At 47.9% G+C, this 17,192-nt stretch overlaps 4 protein-coding genes and 1 pseudogene across 4 annotated transcripts; 2 read left to right on the top strand and 3 right to left on the bottom strand.

The window, feature by feature from the left end:
• Positions 1 to 43: 43 nt before the first annotated feature.
• LOC120670853 lies at positions 44 to 1,890 on the bottom strand. The gene has a single exon (XM_039951030.1). The coding sequence runs from the start codon at positions 1,199 to 1,201 to the stop codon at positions 251 to 253; it is 951 nt and encodes a 316-aa protein (XP_039806964.1). The 5' UTR covers positions 1,202 to 1,890; the 3' UTR covers positions 44 to 250.
• Positions 1,891 to 2,268: 378 nt separating this feature from the next.
• LOC120670855 lies at positions 2,269 to 4,376 on the bottom strand. The gene is made up of 3 exons (XM_039951031.1): positions 4,119 to 4,376; positions 2,927 to 3,059; positions 2,269 to 2,826 (listed from the first exon to the last, which is right to left on the bottom strand). Exons 1-3 carry the CDS (start codon positions 4,295 to 4,297, stop codon positions 2,770 to 2,772), a joined length of 369 nt encoding a protein of 122 aa, XP_039806965.1. The 5' UTR covers positions 4,298 to 4,376; the 3' UTR covers positions 2,269 to 2,769.
• A 2,216-nt stretch (positions 4,377 to 6,592) lies between these two features.
• On the top strand, positions 6,593 to 10,530 carry LOC120670849 (annotated as a pseudogene).
• On the bottom strand, positions 10,452 to 12,309 carry LOC120670850 (protein LEAD-SENSITIVE 1-like). Its single transcript, XM_039951022.1, has 2 exons — positions 11,404 to 12,309; positions 10,452 to 11,307 (listed from the first exon to the last, which is right to left on the bottom strand). Exons 1-2 carry the CDS (start codon positions 11,867 to 11,869, stop codon positions 10,610 to 10,612), a joined length of 1,164 nt encoding a protein of 387 aa, XP_039806956.1. The 5' UTR covers positions 11,870 to 12,309; the 3' UTR covers positions 10,452 to 10,609.
• Positions 12,310 to 12,487: 178 nt separating this feature from the next.
• LOC120670851 (rRNA-processing protein FCF1 homolog) lies at positions 12,488 to 15,645 on the top strand. Its single transcript, XM_039951023.1, has 9 exons — positions 12,488 to 12,729; positions 12,812 to 12,877; positions 12,965 to 13,070; positions 13,893 to 13,935; positions 14,074 to 14,146; positions 14,363 to 14,450; positions 15,024 to 15,080; positions 15,170 to 15,248; positions 15,367 to 15,645. The coding sequence occupies exons 1-9, from the start codon at positions 12,656 to 12,658 to the stop codon at positions 15,378 to 15,380; spliced, it is 600 nt and encodes a 199-aa protein (XP_039806957.1). The 5' UTR covers positions 12,488 to 12,655; the 3' UTR covers positions 15,381 to 15,645.
• The last annotated feature ends 1,547 nt before the right edge of the window (positions 15,646 to 17,192 follow it).

Genomic DNA, 17,192 nt, shown 5'->3' with positions numbered 1-17,192 from the left:
CCATTTCTATTGGACTTAGGACGGAATGACTGAAGTATTGAAGTGTACTAAAGAATCTCTTACTGCAAAATTGCCATTTCAATCGGAAAGGAAGTTGGGATGAAGTACATTGTGCTATACAAGTATCTCACGCTGTAATGCTGCTGAAAAACACACCTAAACACGAAGAAGAACGTCACAAGATCTCCCACGATCAGTCGATCACGAGCTGGCGCCGGCCGGTGCAACTCGGAGAAGAGCTCAGGTGCGCCTACCGCCACGACGGGCTCTCCACCGTCTCCGGCCGCGTCCTCATCACCTTCGCGGACGGCATCGTGCTCCCGCGCACCGTCATCCTCCCCAGCTCCTCCCCGGCCATTGCTCGCCGCTCCATCTCCTCCCTCCGGCGTTTCCCGCTCCAGCACACCGCGCCGGCCACGGCGAGCCCCAAGACGCTGGCTCCCAGCACGCCGCCGGCGCCGACGCCCACCGTCCACGCCCACCACCTCGCCCTCACCATCGAGGCCGAGGCTGCCGGCGGCGTCTCAGGCACCCGCACCGCTACGCCGAAGTGGCCCGTGCCGGTCACCGCGCACGCTGGGCCCGACGCCACGGCGTGCGTGGCAGCGACCTCCCCGCTGGCTGCAAACGTCACGCACCGCGCGGTGCTGGCGTTGAACTCCGTCCCCGCCGCCGCTGTAGACAGGTTCTTGAACTCGACGCGCACCGGCGCGCCGAGCGCCCGGAGCGAGACCCGGGCGTCGTGACCCGCCGACGCGTCGAACGCGAGGAGGCCGACCACGGGCGCGGCCAGCGCGTACCCGCGCGGCGCGGCGAAGAGCGTCGCGCCGCCGTCGCCGGCGAAGCGCTCGAAGACGATGGCGACGCGGCGCGCGAACGGGGCCGGGACGACGCGCGGCGGGATGGCGAACACGACCCCGGACGAACCGGCGGCGGTGCTGACGCCGTCGGCCCAGAGCGCGTTGCTGCGCACGCGCAGCGCCGAGGCCTGGACGCCCGCGCCGGAGAGGTTCGCCGGGAGGGGCACGTCCACGAGCTGTCCCGCGCCGCGGAGCAGCTGGAACGCGTGGTCCCGGACGGCGGCCTCGACGGCCGAGATGTTCGCGGCGCGGCTCTGGGCAGCGCAGGGACGCAAGAAGAGCGCAGCGACGACGACGACGACGTGCACAATCACCGACGGCAACAAGGACGCCCTGGCCATCGACGCCCCCCAGCGCGCCTCGTCTTCCTCGACGGCTAGCTCCGCGGCGGCGTGTGAGGACGGCGGCGGCAGGAAGCCGCCATCCCGACGGCGAGGAATCGAGTGGTGGTGGTTGGAGAGGAGGGGAGGAGGTGGCCAAGCCGGGCAGAGGAGGGAATTGAGCTTGCTTTTTTTAGAAGGCCATGGGTGTCAATGGCCCTGGACGATTAGTTTCAATGCACGCAGCCCGGTTTAGTTTCACCAGAGCTCCTCACGCTCACTGTCTGAGGAACAAGGAGCACTAGAGCTGGTGCTTGGCCTCACCAGATACAGAGGCGGACGCGTTGATCAAACTAGCTTCTCACTCCGGCAACTGCTACGAACAAGTGGCCAAACCGGCCGCCGATTCCGGTAGCAGGCGACACAACCCCGTTGTCTTCAGCTAGTACAGGGACCCCCTTTTTTTTTTGTTCCATTGAGGAGTAGTTGATGCTACTCCTGTATGTTCCTCCAACTTTGCGATCATTTGCAGCAGCCTAGTAGAGCAGGTGCGGTAGGCAGCAGCAGAATGATTGGGAGGCGGCAGCTTTGTTATGTGAGATGACCGGCCGGCCATGGACCATGGTAAAAGTGAGTGATTGGCATTTGCTGGGCGGCGCTCCGTTGACGAGCAGGTTGGTTGCTCGATGCCAATGCCTTGGAGCCTGTATCTTGGTGGTGATTTTCTGCGTGGACAAAGGTTGGGGTCAGCTGCAATCCCGGAGCGAGTTCCCTGCAAAAGTGCAAATACTTGTGCCTGTTTGTGTTTGGCCGCAGCCTACACAGTACTCAGCACACACCCAAGGTTTCTGATGACATGAGAAGGGTGGCACGCTCATACCCATGATGCTCTGGAGACCAAGAACAGAAGAGCAGTCACATGGACTGCTCACGCGCTACGGCAAGCGTAATGCGTTTTATCTGCAGAGCCACACTTTCTGTTCTGGCAATCTCAAGTGAAAAGGCCACCCATTCACCAAGATGACTGAAGTGAAAAAAAAAGACCAGTGCACTAGATTGCATGTTCAATTAGATGCGGGAAGGATGACTTAAGTGAATAGCAATTATTCAGCCCATAATTGTCAAGTGCTCATATCAGATTTCGAATTACAATATATCCAAAGGCGATCCATTGCAGTAATGAACATGGACAGAACACTCTGCACTAGATTGAATGTTGAATTACATACATTGCCGCATTGACCCCAGCCAAGGTCATGAACAAGCAGACCCACTGGATATGCTACTTTGGATGGACTTAGCTTCAACCAACTGATAGTCCTGAACTGTTAGGTGCATTCAGTTCGAGGAAATGTGCAGCACAACAAGCAATACAAGGCAGAGAATAATTTCCTGTAAATTATCTACAGTGTCTCTCACATGATTCTGCTAATTAAGGAGCCCTGGCACTTCAAAAACATCAGGTTCAGTCAGTAGACTTATTATGTCAAAAGATCTTTTGTCGGGAACAAATGAACATTCGCATCAACATCAGTCATATGCAAGTGATTGAAGGAGCTTTTCGTTACTTTCATTGTGCCACGAGTTCTTCAAGCTGGCTCATAAAGACCTAGCATGTGCCCATCGATGCATCGTAAGGCTGCAACCTGTGAGGAGACAATAGGAATTCCAAGTAAATATAATGCCATAAGATGTTTCCGAGGAAATTAATCAGATAGGGGAATTATGGGCATATAGGCGAAATACCTTTCCATGGATCTCATATTTGATCGGTCCATCCAACTCAGCTCCAAGTGCCATTAGTTTTGAAACTGTACTGTTAATGTCTGGTACGGTGAATGATAGCATTGAAGAATAGACTCTCTGCGATGCAATATTACTGCAAATGTATGAAACATTAAACACATTTACAATTTGTTACACTAGTCAAGAACATGCATTTTGAAATCGGAAATTTCTCTTTCTTAACATATAAGTGCCCTACTCCATATGACGACAAAATTTTAAGCCCATGAGAAAAGCTGGTAAAAGCTTCAAGGAGGAAAAACTAATTCAATAATTAATCATTAGTTTTCATACACTAGCCGCGTACCATAACTGTTCTTGATCTAGCAAGACCGCAAGAAGCACTATGTTCCCAAAAAAAATGGATTGAAGTATATTTTGGAATGTAAGGTGATCACAAGCTTGGTCATTGCTTTCTCCAGAATTGGCAACCTCACAGATCCAAAACTCCTTCCATAGACTTCAGAGCTAGGGTTGCAAAGTATGTGCAACATATATTGGACTCAGGCACACATCCTATGGACAACTAAGTGTTTAATCAAGCACATCAACAAAAAGATCCTTTTACTCAAAAAGGCTCAACCTGTGAAGCGCAATAGTAACCTGTAAAGTGCAAATCATTGCCCAGAAATGAAGGGTCCATTGATATTTGTCAAGCACTCCTGCACACTGAAAGTAGACCAATTTACCACTTTTTCAAGGGGGGGGGGGGGGACAAGCGTGCAAGAGAACAATCACTTAGTGCTCACTCCATCTAACCTGCCAAGTTACTCATCTAAGCGGTAAGGGGCCGATGAAAAATAAGGTGGAAGAGAACGAACTTTTATCCCAGTTCATATGCACAGTATAAAAAAGAATCCCAGAACGAAAGTTCCACGGCCGGCTCAGATGAAAATTGACTGCATTTCTCCTTGAACCCACTAGCCCTAGCATCTCATAGTGTGCATTCTCAGATGCCAGCACCGACGTTTACAGCATCTGACCAAAACCGAGTGCTCCACATACGCATTTCATCGAACAAATAAAACTCATAAAAAGTAGTCCCATTGCGGCAGAATGCGGCTTGATCGGACCTCCTCCGCCGCCCCCAACACCGAACTGTTACGAACAACAGAACAAACACGACGACAAGATTGCGGAGCGGCAATCGAACCTGTCGTTGGTGTGCATGAGCGCGAGCTTGAGCGGCCCCGACTGGAGCTCTGCCCAGCGGAGCGTGCAGACGTTTACGCTGAAATCGAGCCCCTCCGCGTAGAACCGCGCCGCCCGCGGCACGTCCCTGTGCAGCTGCAGCACCCACCGGAGCGTCGCCGTCGCGGCCCCCGCCGCCATATCCGCGGCCGCCTGCCTCCTCTCCGCTTGCCGACGACGACGAGGCGACGGCGCACACTCTCAGATCCAACAAGACCATTTTTTTTTTTGAGGGGGTCCAACAAGACGGGCTGAGCATGAAAAGCCCAATAGTATGCTGAAGCCCAATAAGAGCGTCTAGGACAACTAGGCCCACCCTCAGAGCGATTTTTTTTAATTTCGTTTTTTACAAAAATATATTTTCGTTCTCGAAATTTACACAAATATACCGGCCGCCCCGGGCGGCCGGCACCGGGTCGCCCCACTGCCGTCCGGGGCTTTTCTGAAAAAGTTTTCGCGGAAAATTTCCGCGCGGGCCCTTGGAGGACAGGCCGCCCGGCAGCCGGCCCCTCAGACCACCCGGCAGCGGAGTGACCAGCTCCCACAAGTTATATATAAGAGTTGGCTGGTCCCCCACCCCTCATTTGCATCACTAAAATTCCAGAAAAAAGAAAAGAAAAGAGAGGGAGGTAGGAAGAGAGACGAAGCCCTGCCAGATTTTCAAACCGGCGACTACAGTTAACCAAAATTCTTCTACGCTTTACAAACAATTTATGTTGTAATTATTTTTGTTGACACAGTAGATTAGCAATCAGTTTAATATCATTATTGTGTGGCCAGATATGTCGAGCAAGCTTCGTTTTCAAGTTCATTATGGTGACTACTATATTTCTCATGATGCGTATGGAGTAGATCTATCAGCTTTTGAACGCAGAGAGTGCGGAATAAATAAACCCTTAGAGAGGAGTTTTGGTTCCATATGCAAATGGCTTTACGAGATATTAAATGTGAATTCAAAGACCTATTTCCTAACCGTTCAGACTGTGATGAATTGGGCAACTGACGGGGATTTATGGGAGTTGATGCTTATAACAAACACCGAAGAATGGCGGACCTACATGCAAGCAGCTCTTGACCGTGGGTGGCCTCTTGCAATGCTAATTCAAATTCACCAGAAGGCAGGCCATTTCGGTGAAGGGTCCACAAATACATCATCTCATATGAACTAATCAATGGAACAAGAAAATGAAGATCAGAACACGCATGTCATAGAATCTGAGCCGCAAGGTATAGCTGATCAGGTAAGAGAAAAAGAATATCAGAACGTGCATGTCATTCAACCTGAGCCACAAGATTTAACTGATGAGGGGGAGCGGATACCTGGAATAGTGGAAGCTGTAGAGAATGAAGATCAGGAGGCTTGAATAATGAAAGAATGTGGGAACTCATCAGACGATAAAGGACTACCCGTTGCTAGGTGAATGGCGAGACAAGAGTTTTGGAAATCCAGTGATACAGAATATTAGGGTAATGAGTACGAATACAGAGAGAATGAGATTGTGTATGGGGCAAAGTATCCTAGCATTGAAGCTGTGAAGGATGCTGTGAAGCTTTGGGCTATATCGTTGAGGAAGGAATTTAGAGTTGTAAAGTCTAGCAGCAAAGAATATGAGGTGAAGTGTGTCAATGGCGATTGTACATGGCGAGTACATGCTTGCAAGGCCAAGTACAAGACACACTGGGAGTGTTCAATTGTTACACCACATACATACAGATTGACTGCTGTTGCGCAAAATCACCGTAACATCACATTTGTTTTCGTGACTAAGAAAATGTATGGGGTGATTCTCGACAAAATTGATTATGAGCCAAAATTGATAATTAGGGACATAGACGACCGTTTTTAATACAAAATCAGCTATGCAAAAATTTGGCGGGCAAAACAAAAAGTGTTTGAGATGATGTTCGACACATATGAGGTATCATATGATAACCTACCTCACATGTTGTCAGCAATTGTGCAAAGAAATCCTAGAAGCGCGTCTGATACCTACATTGTACCGATGCAAATGAGAGATGGGGGACCAGCCAACCCTTACATATAACTTGTGGGAGCTGGCCGCCCCGCTGCCGGGCGACCGGGGTCTGCCACCCCACTGCCGGGCGGCCTGAGGGGCCGACCGCGACCTGTCCTCTAGGGCCCCGCGCGCAAATTTTCCACGAAAACTTTTCCAAAAAAGTCCCTGCCGCCCGGCAGCGGGGCGACCAGGCTGCCGGGCGGGGTATATTTCTGTAAATTTCAAGAATGAAAATATATTTTTTGTAAAAAACGAAATAAAAAAATAAAAAAACCGCCACCATCTGGCGCCTTTCTTCCTCGCAGAGGCGCAAAGCCCAAACCCTTTTTCACTCTCTATCCTCGAGAGGTTTCAGAAGGAGGCGCCGCCACTGGCTGCACGTGCACGCAACAGCCACTGGCTGCACGTGCACGCAACAGCCACTGGCTACTGGTCCCCACCGAGGCAGAAATATCGGCCCGGAAAAGCGATCGATTCGCATCAGCACCCGCTAGTCCAAGGAGCCTGCTCCAAGCAAGAAGAGACGCCGGGGATGAGCAGGATTCGCGGGAAAGGAAGGAGCAGCAAGCAAGCTGCAAGGTGCCCATCCAAGATCCGAGCTCCTCTTCCTCTTTCGATTCGATCCTATTCCTTCCTACAATCCCACCTCATCCCTCGTTTATGCAAGCTGCAGGGAGAGCCGTCAGCTCAAGAGGGTCGTCAAGAGCAAGAAGATGGGCAGCACGCAGCAGCAGCAGCAGCAGCTACTCCTGCAGCTCTTCTTATTCTTCCTCCTATCTGCGGTCGCCCCGCAGGTCCGAGCCTCCTCCTTTTTCCCCTTCCTCGGATCTCTCCGAGTCTAATCCATCTCCATGAACCATATACTACCGCACAACACCAGCCAGGCAATAACCAAACGCGAAAAAAACACCCAGTCAGACTTTTGTTTCTGGCACAGATCTGCTTCACATATTGAATAATTGATCGTGCACTGAAATACCAAACCGTACTTCTAAGACGATCTGGACTCGCTGCAACCAGCAAGACGGAAAGCTTTATTTACTTTTGCTATTTCATGAACTTATGGGCGTGCAGGTAGTCAGAGCAGTGAAACCAATCCCAAATTCCATTCTTGGGGTCGAGGAAGGAGACAATTCCATAGGAATCATACAGGTCATTCTTTCCCTTGATACTTCTTCTTCCTCCCCTTGAACCCGTCCTCATCTTCTCTTGTAGTTGCTCATGGTGTTGCATCTCGCAGAAGGACATCATAGAGGTGGTCAACAAGCATCCCAATGCTGGGTGGACGGCTGCACACAATCCTTACTTTGCCAACTATACTGTAAGTGAAATAGCATTCATAATTTTATCTTTTCCCCGCTTGTTGACCTTGAAACCATCCCTGTTCCTGCAGATTGCACAATTTAAACGTATCCTTGGAGTGAAGCCCACACCAAAGAGTGTGCTGACCGATGTTCCTGCCAAAACTTATTCAAGATCACTGAAACTTCCAAAGGAGTTCGACGCCAGATCTAAGTGGTCTCAGTGCAGCACAATTGGGAACATTCTTGGTAAGTTCACTTGATTAACTCACTGCTAATGCCCTTTCAGCCTGAAGTAGTAGACGCTCTCGCGGACTGCTGGCTAGTGGAGTTCGCTCCCAGCCAGGAGACCCGGGTTCGAGCCCTGCTCCCTTCTAAGTGAAATGCGGGGAGGCGGTCTGCCTCTTCCTGTCTCGTTTTTTTTTTCAGCCTGAAGTCGATTTTGGTTCCCTGGTGAATGTACTGACACATTTCATTTCATCTTTATTAATTCACAAATTATGTATGATGCCATCTTCACAGTAGATCAAGTAAGTTTATCACAATAACTTAAATTGTTAGACACCGTACAGAACAATGCAAAGTGCTAAAGCCTTTTTTTTGTCTTTGGTGAACGATGATAGGGTCATTGTGGCTCCTGTTGGGCATTTGGTGCCGTGGAGTGCCTCCAGGATCGTTTTTGCATTCATATGAACATGGTGACTGAATATAACCACCATGGATATACTCATACTGTTTTTAAACTGGCATTGTTGGTCCTTTTCTTGCATGAATAAACTATTGTTTCTTTTCCTTGCAGAGCATTTCACTATCAGTCAATGACCTACTGGCATGCTGCGGTTTTATGTGCGGTGATGGTTGTGATGGAGGCTATCCTATCATGGCATGGCCATAGTCACATAGTTCCCGGGTCGATCGGGTCGTAGATCGGGGTCGAGGATCGAGGGTCGAATGTGTATAAAAATGCGGGTCGAAGGGAGTAGTTTGGAATGAATGACCCGATTAATCCGGGTCGACCCTCCGGGTCGATGACACAAGTCACGTAGATCTCATATGTCCTACAATTAGAGATGTGTGGTCTGGCAAAGATATAAAAGCAAAAAAGGAGAGAAAAGAAACTTGGGCTGCCCATGTTGGCCCAAATAGCCCATTACTCATCTAACGTAACCCTATCTTTGAGTCGCTGGCTGCTGCACGTCGCATGCTGCAGCCACCGCCGCCATCTCTTTCCTCCCCGTTCTGCCTCTGCTCTGCACCGCTTTCACCAATATGGTAGCTAACTGCAGCATCTGGCACCATCCGAGAACAAAATTGGTAGCGCTCCAGTGGTGAATCGGGACATGAACCAGCTAGAATTGGGTCGACGACCCTGGTCATCCTCGACCCTCGATTTGGGACGACGTTCCCGGGTCGAGGAACGTGAGGTCGACCCCGAATCTGGTGACTATGGGCATGGCGCTACTTTGTTAAAAACGGTGTTGTCACAGAGGAGGTATTAGCCTACTTTGTACAACTTGACTGCCTCTGTATGCTCCATCAGTAATCCTAGTGCTCTCAAGAAATTTTCTTTTTGATGGTACATCAATTGCCTATGCAAGTTTTGACTAAATATTATAGCGTAAATTTGAATTGTGATAACCTTTTTCCTCCCAAGTTAGCAAGGCAGTACTATAAGCAGATCGTCATCCTCCATTGTCCATGTTTAAGACATGGTAGATGCACAATATATTTGTTTATGTTGAGCATCACATATTTGAATATACACAGTGAATACCAACAGTTACACTCTTTTGCAGTGCGATCCATATTTTGATCAGGTTGGTTGCAAGCATCCTGGATGTGAACCTGCTTATCCTACACTAGTGTGTGAAAAGAAATGCAAGGTCCAGAACCAAGTTTGGGAAGAAAAAAAGCATTTCAGTGTCAATGCGTACAGAATAAAAATTCTGATCCAGATGACATAATGTCAGAGGTCTACGAAAATGGCCCTGTAGAAGTTGCTTTCAATGTTTGTGAGGTAATGTCTAGTCGCTTTGTCTCAAGTTTTCCGTGCATTATACTGAGTTTGTCAACAAAATTGTCCAGCAGTATTTATCAAGGACTATGGGGTGTGTTACTTTAAAAGAACAAATACAAAATCTTAGAAAGGATGTCCAAATAAAAGCTCAGGAAAGACAGGAAAAAAGCATAACATGGCAAAGAGTACATACCAAATAAATGAATCGAGTATAGACAGTACTGTGCTTTGAGATCATATTTTTGAAAATATATCATCTGAGCGGAAAGTGGTTCAGATTCACTTTTATTTTTCTGATTTGACAATGCAAAAATATCTCAAGGATTTTGCCCACTACAAATCTGGAGCATACAAGCACATTACCGGTGGCATGATGGGTGGCCATGCCGTCAAGTTGATTGGATGGGGAACCAGTGATGCTGGAGAGGATTACTGGGTATGTTGTTTAATCTCCATATTATTCTGTGCATTGTTAAACGATGAGACCAGTCCCTAAGTTGTTTCGCTTCATCCTCTCTGCTTTTCAGCTTCTTGCAAATCAGTGGAACAGGGGATGGGGTGATGTAAGTTTGTGGCAAATACCTAACTTACCAACTAATTCTTTGAAACTCAGTATCATGTGTTGAACAATTGGTAATGCTCTGCAGGACGGGTACTTCAAGATCATACGAGGCAGAAACGAATGTGGCATCGAAGAGGACGTTGTTGCTGGAATGCCATCCACAAAGAATATGGTCAGAAACTACGGTGGTTCCTTTGGAACAGCTGTAGTTTGATCGCTGCCCTAGGACTGAAATACTGTCGGATGGGATAGCCATGTATTTGTATAGCTGATGAACTTTGTAAAGTACTAACCTTGATGGTGCATGTATCTTGTACACCAGCACGTTGGCAAGGCTGGCATTGGCAGGTTGCTGAGATGGCAACTTCTGTTCTGAAACATTTACGACAGTTGTGGCTGTTCCATTTTAAGATTCAGCTGTGTAACAGAAAGACAGACAGACATAATAAGACTCCTGCTGCATAAGTGAGTGCAAATTGATACAGCAGATCAGATTCTCGTCGTCAGCTTGGAACTCACAATACATGACATTGCAAAGGATGGGAATGGTGTCTCTCAGCAAGCAGGCGAGGAAGCTCCGACTGCTCCTGCTGCTGCGACCTCTGCCTCCATAGCAGCAGGAGTAGCCTGCGCAACAAGGGTCTGGACAGGGATCTTGACCACATCCCGGCGAACGCCGATGTCCGAGACATACCGGCCGACGCAGTACATGCCGGTGGTGACGAGGGCGAGGCCGCCGGCGCTGGTGGTGAGGAAACGCAGCGGCGACGAGGCCACCGCGCTGAAGGCGGCCGTGAGGGACGCGAGCTGGCCGCTGCGGCCAACACTGAAAGCGGTCTCGACGAGCAGCCCCGTCTTGCAGTAGATGGCGAAGTCCTCGCAGTTGTTCTTGAAGAGGGAGTAGGCGCCGAATCCCCCCTTGTCCAGGAGGTAGCGGGCGCGGTGGATGACGACATGGCCAGGGTCGGAGGCGGCCAGCGTGCAGGTCCCTCCGCGCGCCTTGGCGAGGAAGAAGGCGGGCGAGACGGCGTAGTGGAAGAGGTAGAGGCTGCCGCCGTGCAAGAAGCAGTCGAGGCAGGACATGACGACCCCCTCACGTCCTTGTGCCAGGTGGCCACATCGCTGGCAGGTGGTTGCCGCCGCCGCCGGCGAGGAGGAGCTGAAGAGGAAGGAATCCAGGAAGGTCCCCGTGCCAATCTCGTGGCCGGCTGCTCTGGTGAAATGGATGACCATCCCGTCCCCAACATAGATCCCTGGTGGTGGTGGAGAATCGGACAACACCATCAGAATCGCTTCGACGGCAGCGGCAGGAAAAAAATCAATCCGATCCATGGATTGGGAAGGCGTACCGTGGTGGGCGTAGAGGTAGGCGGCCCGCCATGAGTAGATGTGATCCCCGGCGGCGAGGTCCTCCCGGTCGACGCTGTTGGACAGCACCCCCGCCGCCATCAAAATCCTGACTTGGATGCAAGCGATCCGATTGTGATTGGCTGGGGCACCACCCAACCTAAGCAATGCGTGCGTTTGCTTAGCGGCGAAGGTGGAATCAATCACTGATGGTGATGGAATCAATCCCTTTTCCCTAAGCAGACGTTTACGCTGAAATCGAGCCCCTCCGCGTAGAACCGCGCAGCCCGCGGCACGTCCCTGTGTAGCTGCAGCACCCACCGGAGCGTCGCCGTCGCGGCCCCCGCCGCCATCCGCGGCAGCCTTCTCTCCGCTTGCCGACGAGACGACGACGCCCACCACTCTCAGATCCAAAGACCAATGCGCCCAGCCAGCAGCCTCCTTCGCATCAACGGCCCAAAAGAACATCTCCTTGGGCCGGGCTGAGCAGAAAAGGCCCAATAATATGCTAAAGCCCAATAAGAGCGTCCATGACCACAAGGCCCACCATCACCGCCTTTCTTCGTCGCAGAGGCGCAAAGCCGCAAACCCTTTCTCGCTCGCCGTGCTCGAGAGGTTTCAGGAGGCGCCGCCGCCTGTGACTCGGAGCGGGCAAATTTAACAGAAAATCGAGAACTGAACCGAAATAATTCAGAACCGAAACAAAAGAATCGAAATCCAAAAGTTCAGTTCCTGTTCGGTTTTTTGTTCTCAGGAATCGAATTAACTCGATTCTTTCGGTTCGGTTCTCGGTTAAACCTAGGGGTGCAAAGAGGTGCACCTAAGGATATCCACCGCTCCTCTTTAGCTCAAAAGTTTATACTAATTTTTCAGAGTGGAAGTTTAATTTGAGAAATTAGTACAATTTTTTGAACTAAAAAGGGCAATGAATATCCTGAGGGGCACTCATTTGCACCTTAGTTAAACCGGGAGGAAGTTTCAGCCCATTAAGCCGAATAGATAGACCACCGGCCCAAGCCCAACTAGATCAGCAAGACAGCAACCCTACCCTTCAGCCCTTCACCCCTTCAGCCTTCAGGCGCACAGCCGCACACAGACACCCAGCCGAGCCGCCACTGCCCTGCCAGCCGCCCAGCCGCACGCCGGCCCCGTCGCCCACTCGCCCCGAGCCGGCGACGGCGAGCCCCCGACGGCCGACGCAGCGACCCCGGCCCGGCCCCCGCAATCCGCCGCCGCCGCACGCAGGCGCTCGAGATGGGGAAGGCGAAGAGCAAGGGCCCCAAGTTCGCGGTGATGAAAAAGATGATCACCAAGAAGACCGTCAGCAAGTAAAGCAGCCGTCTCCCCCCACCGCAGCCGCTTCTCTGAAGTTCGGTTTTTGCCACCCCCAAACCCTAATTTCTGTGACAGGTACAAGAAGGATGTGCTGAACCCCAACAAGAAGGACGCCGAGAAGGAGAAGCTCGGCCGCAATGTGTGAGTGCCTGTTTGCGTTCTGATTTTTGGTCTCAGTTTGGTATGCTTGTTTGGGTTGGTTATGCCGTTTTGGTTTGTGTTGCGCAGGCCGCAGGTCTCGTCGGCTCTGTTCTTCAGCTACAACACGGCGCTCGGGCCGCCTTATCGGGTGATTGTGGACACCAACTTCATCAACTTCTCCATCCAGAACAAGGTTTGGTGTTGAATTAGCTGGCGTTACAGTTATTTTTTTTTGTTAATTGGTTACATGCGACCAATATAGTTTCTACCACGCCAAACAATCAGTATCTGTCAGAGTTTTTTTTTTGCCAACTGCTTCATTGGTCGTTAAACAGTTTTGTCACAAGAACATATTTTGGTAATTTCACTTGGTTATAGCATTTAGAACTCTACATCCATATAACCTTCTCCAAACAGAAGTTGGGTTTTAGCTGCCTGTTAAAAAAATAGCTGATCTCTATGCTAGTTTGTCACAAGTAACAAGGTTGGCAATTTCACTTGGTTATAGCATTTAAAACTCTATTATCCATGTCTATGTGTGAAGGAGGTACCGTAACATGGATAATTGTTCATACGAGATACTGGAAAACATTTATTGATCGAGAAATCAAATGTAGTGGTGGAGCTCATGGAGACCAGGTTTTATCCTGGCCCACCTACTCCATGGACAACTCCACTATGATGTATATATTTTTAGTATGCGTAAATGCTTGATAGAGAAGCCACAAAGCAAATAGTTAGGGTGTCTGTTACTTTAGGGTTTAAAGGGGTGACCTATTTAGCAAAAGAAACCATGACTTACATCCCTGAGGCTGGGTCACTTGGAATCACGTTGTAACTTTACTTGTGGCAATCACCACATGTATTCTCATATTATATGTAAAGATGGATATTCCTTATGAGTCTGGGTGGATTTCATTAATTTGGGGTCATATTTAGCACACGTTATAAGAAGCTAACTGGCAGAGGACAAACACTGATCTGTTTGACTAAAACCCTCATTTCCCCTGTGCAGCTGGATTTGGAGAAAGGAATGATGGACTGTCTTTATGCAAAATGTAAGCATGTAACAGCGTAACACTGTTATCCTGCATTGGCATAATCTTTCTAGTGACTTGAGCTATCCTCATATCCCTTTTGACATCTTATTGACCGCATATGCCTTTGGTAACAAATTCTGATGTCTTGTTATGAAGGCACCCCATGTATCACTGACTGTGTTATGGCTGAGCTTGAAAAACTGGGACAGAAGTATCGTGTGGCCTTGAGGTGTGCTCAATTCTGTTGCCATACTGTGTTGTTTAATGCATTTTTTGGCTTTATCTGCTTCATTACCAAAAAAGGGTTTAACCTAGTTTTTGTATTGTATCCGTACTCTTCATCTTCCACTCATGCAAAATGTGTTTATTGCATTTTTCTGTGGTTATATTTAGTACTTCAAGTTGTTTTCATTTTTTTGTATAACCTAGTTTACCTTTCTTACAGAATTGCCAAGGATCCTAGGTTCCAAAGGTTAGCCTGCACACACAAGGGAACTTATGCAGATGACTGCATTGTGGAGAGGGTTACTCAGGTAAAATTTGACCTTCTTGAATCTTTTTTTTTGTGTGTGTGTGGAGTTTGAAGAGTTCATTGTTAAGGGCTAACTTTTAGATTAGGAGGATATCTCCTGTCAAGGGACTTGCGACTTTTTCTACTTTCATGTATTGTATAATCTCCATATAATGTACTTACTGAGATATTGTGCGCTTATTATGGACATTCGGTAGAGAAGTGAAGCAATGTTGTCTATGATTGTAATCTACCTTACTAGTTCCGTCTTGAACATTTTTAGAGGTATGTATGAGTTATTAAAATAAAGGCTGTTTTAAAATTGAACAAAAAGGGTATTTGTCTCTTTATATCCCCTCGGAACCTCCTTCTATTTTATTCTCAAAATGACATTTATATTTGTAGCATAAAGATTACCAAGTACTGATTATTATTTAGCTTTGGTTGATATGATGTCCATATTGTGTTAACATGTTGGAATCTGGTGGTCTCGTGGTTAATCCTCGCAACAGCTCCCATGATAGTTTTTTTTAAGGTTACCTTGCATCTTAAGCATTTGATCCATTTGTTCTAAACTATATATTTTATATGACAGCACAAATGCTACATTGTTGCCACATGTGATAGAGATTTGAAAAGGAGGATAAGGAAGGTACGTGTGAAGTATTTACTGCTTGCAACTCAGGGCTTGTCATGATTTAGCAGAAGCTTTTCATCTTGTGCATTTTATCAATCTTGCAGGTTCCTGGTGTTCCAATCATGTATATTACTCGACACCGGTACTCGATAGAACGACTCCCTGAAGCCACAGTTGGTGGAGGTATGCAATTTGTTAATATGCTAGATAATTTGTGTTCTCCTTTGTTTTTTTCTCTTGGTTTGTACCATAATTACTCAAGCTAGCAATATTCTGATCTATGTGTCGGTATGTGTTGCAGCACCAAGAATCTGATGAGCACAAACATGAGAAGATTGTGAATTTCACTGATGAACTAGTGCTTGTTCATGTTGTCATAGTTTTTGCCTGAAGCTGCTGCTTGAACCAATGACAGAATCATGGACAAGAAAGCCACTGTGCTTGTTGAGCTAGCTGTAACAACTTATAAATTTTGTCCCAGTACATGATGTTTCTACTATTATCGAAATGTAATAGTTTCTGTTCACAGTCTTGCCTGAGCTTTAGAGTAATTTATTACTACTGGTTGAGTTTCCGCTGATGGCTTGGCTGCCCAATTGTACTAGGAAGGGTAGCGCGCTTCGCCGCGCTCGTTCTAAACACTCACCTTGCAGTGCATGGTGACTAAACAAAAGAACAATTAAAAACATTGCAGTGCAGAACACTAAATCACTTCTATGTATACTTGTATACTGATTCCAAGGATGCTCAGATAGTAAATTATATTTTTTGAGCATTATCATTGCTCTTCTAATGAAAAGATGAGCCAATACAGAATTGGCAAGAAGCATCATAAAGACAACTAACAAATTATAATAATCACACCCATTATCACTATGAATAATTCTTAATAGTTTTGAGGAGGCTCTTGTTATGTCACAACTCTCCATGATAAGGCTATGCAATGTTGAAAATATTGAAGGATTAATTATTAAACCCCTCCTACTACTTGTATTTTCAAGTTAGAGATAAGAAATTTGCAAGATGAAGTAATAGTAGGGAAAGGACTGGAGAAATATTTTAAAGAGGAAGGAACACGCTAGCACTCCTTCTGTTTTTATTTACATGTCGTATTAGATTTGTTCTAAGTCAAATTTAGCAAACTTTGCCCAAATTTATAGAAAAAAACATTTGTAATACCAAATTCGTTTCATTTTTTTTTGAGGTAAACCAAATTCGTTTCATTGACTCCACCATGAAGTATACGTTGATAGTGCGTACGCTGGATATTATAGTTGTTGCTATATTTTTCTATTGACTTGGTCAAAGTTAGTCAAGTTTAACTTAAGACAAACCTAATACGATATGGAAACAAAAAATGAAGGGAGTACCTCGCAGGCTCGCACGAGGTATGAAGACCAAAACGAAGACCCCTAGCAGCAACGTGAAGCGTCCTGCAGCCTGCAGGACCTACACAAAAGGGGGGGAACACACAGAAAACATAGAAGGGAAGCATCAAAATCAAGGAAAGGCAACGCAGCTAGTATGAGAATCGCATAGTGAAGCAGAGGGTACAGAAGGGAAGTATCAAAATTAGAATCAAATCAAGAACCGTTAACCCTAACCACACAGGCACCGCAAAATACAGGAAGACAAAAAACCTTAAATCAAGGGAAGTACCACCAACGGGAGAGTACCAAGAGCACCGCAGAAATCCCAAGCCTGGGGACTGACCCGTAGCTCAGTTGGAGGGTGCTCCATGTGCGAAGGCCACCGACGCGTGATTTCCCACCGGGTGATGAGGCGTGCGTGTGGGTGTGCGCGCGCGCGTATGGTGGGACGTGCGTGTGGGTGGGTGGGTGCAGTGGCGAAGCTAGGAATAGAAGCCAGGGGGCTGGTGACTCTTCTTCATTGTTCCCTTCCTTTTTTTCATCAATAGTCTCCAAATTTTTAGAGGAGGCTGTGGGGGGGCTCCATGGAGTTTTGGGCAGTAGGAGGGCTGGAGCCCCTTCAGCCCCCCTTAAGATCCGCCCCTGGGTGGGTGTGTGCATGCATATGGTCAGGGGCGGGCCTAAGTGAGAGCAAGGATATTCAGTTGAATACCCATTGTTTTTGCCAAAAATTTTATATATGTAGTATTTCTCAAGT

Source organism: Panicum virgatum, chromosome 4N, assembly GCF_016808335.1.
Source record: "Panicum virgatum strain AP13 chromosome 4N, P.virgatum_v5, whole genome shotgun sequence".
NCBI classification, from domain to species: Eukaryota; Viridiplantae; Streptophyta; class Magnoliopsida; order Poales; family Poaceae; genus Panicum; species Panicum virgatum.
Note: the sequence above shows the minus strand (reverse complement) of the source record. Positions and strands in the feature narration are given on the sequence as shown.

What these genes read in the sequence shown, in the direction of transcription:
- LOC120670853 (XM_039951030.1), bottom strand. Translation starts at nt 1,201, where the DNA reads ATGGCCAGGGCGTCCTTGTTGCCGTCGGTGATTGTGCACGTCGTCGTC.
- LOC120670855 (XM_039951031.1), bottom strand. Translation starts at nt 4,297, where the DNA reads ATGGCGGCGGGGGCCGCGACGGCGACGCTCCGGTGGGTGCTGCAGCTG. An exon ending in CTCATGCACACCAACGACAG is followed by an intron (nt 3,060 to 4,118) that starts GTTCGATTGCCG and finishes ATACATTTGCAG; the next exon opens with TAATATTGCATCGCAGAGAG. An exon ending in AATATGAGATCCATGGAAAG is followed by an intron (nt 2,827 to 2,926) that starts GTATTTCGCCTA and finishes GTCTCCTCACAG; the next exon opens with GTTGCAGCCTTACGATGCAT.
- LOC120670850 (XM_039951022.1), bottom strand. Translation starts at nt 11,869, where the DNA reads ATGTTCTTTTGGGCCGTTGATGCGAAGGAGGCTGCTGGCTGGGCGCAT. An exon ending in CTACCTCTACGCCCACCACG is followed by an intron (nt 11,308 to 11,403) that starts GTACGCCTTCCC and finishes CACCACCACCAG; the next exon opens with GGATCTATGTTGGGGACGGG.
- LOC120670851 (XM_039951023.1), top strand. Translation starts at nt 12,656, where the DNA reads ATGGGGAAGGCGAAGAGCAAGGGCCCCAAGTTCGCGGTGATGAAAAAG. An exon ending in ACTTCTCCATCCAGAACAAG is followed by an intron (nt 13,071 to 13,892) that starts GTTTGGTGTTGA and finishes TCCCCTGTGCAG; the next exon opens with CTGGATTTGGAGAAAGGAAT. An exon ending in TTGTGGAGAGGGTTACTCAG is followed by an intron (nt 14,451 to 15,023) that starts GTAAAATTTGAC and finishes TTTATATGACAG; the next exon opens with CACAAATGCTACATTGTTGC.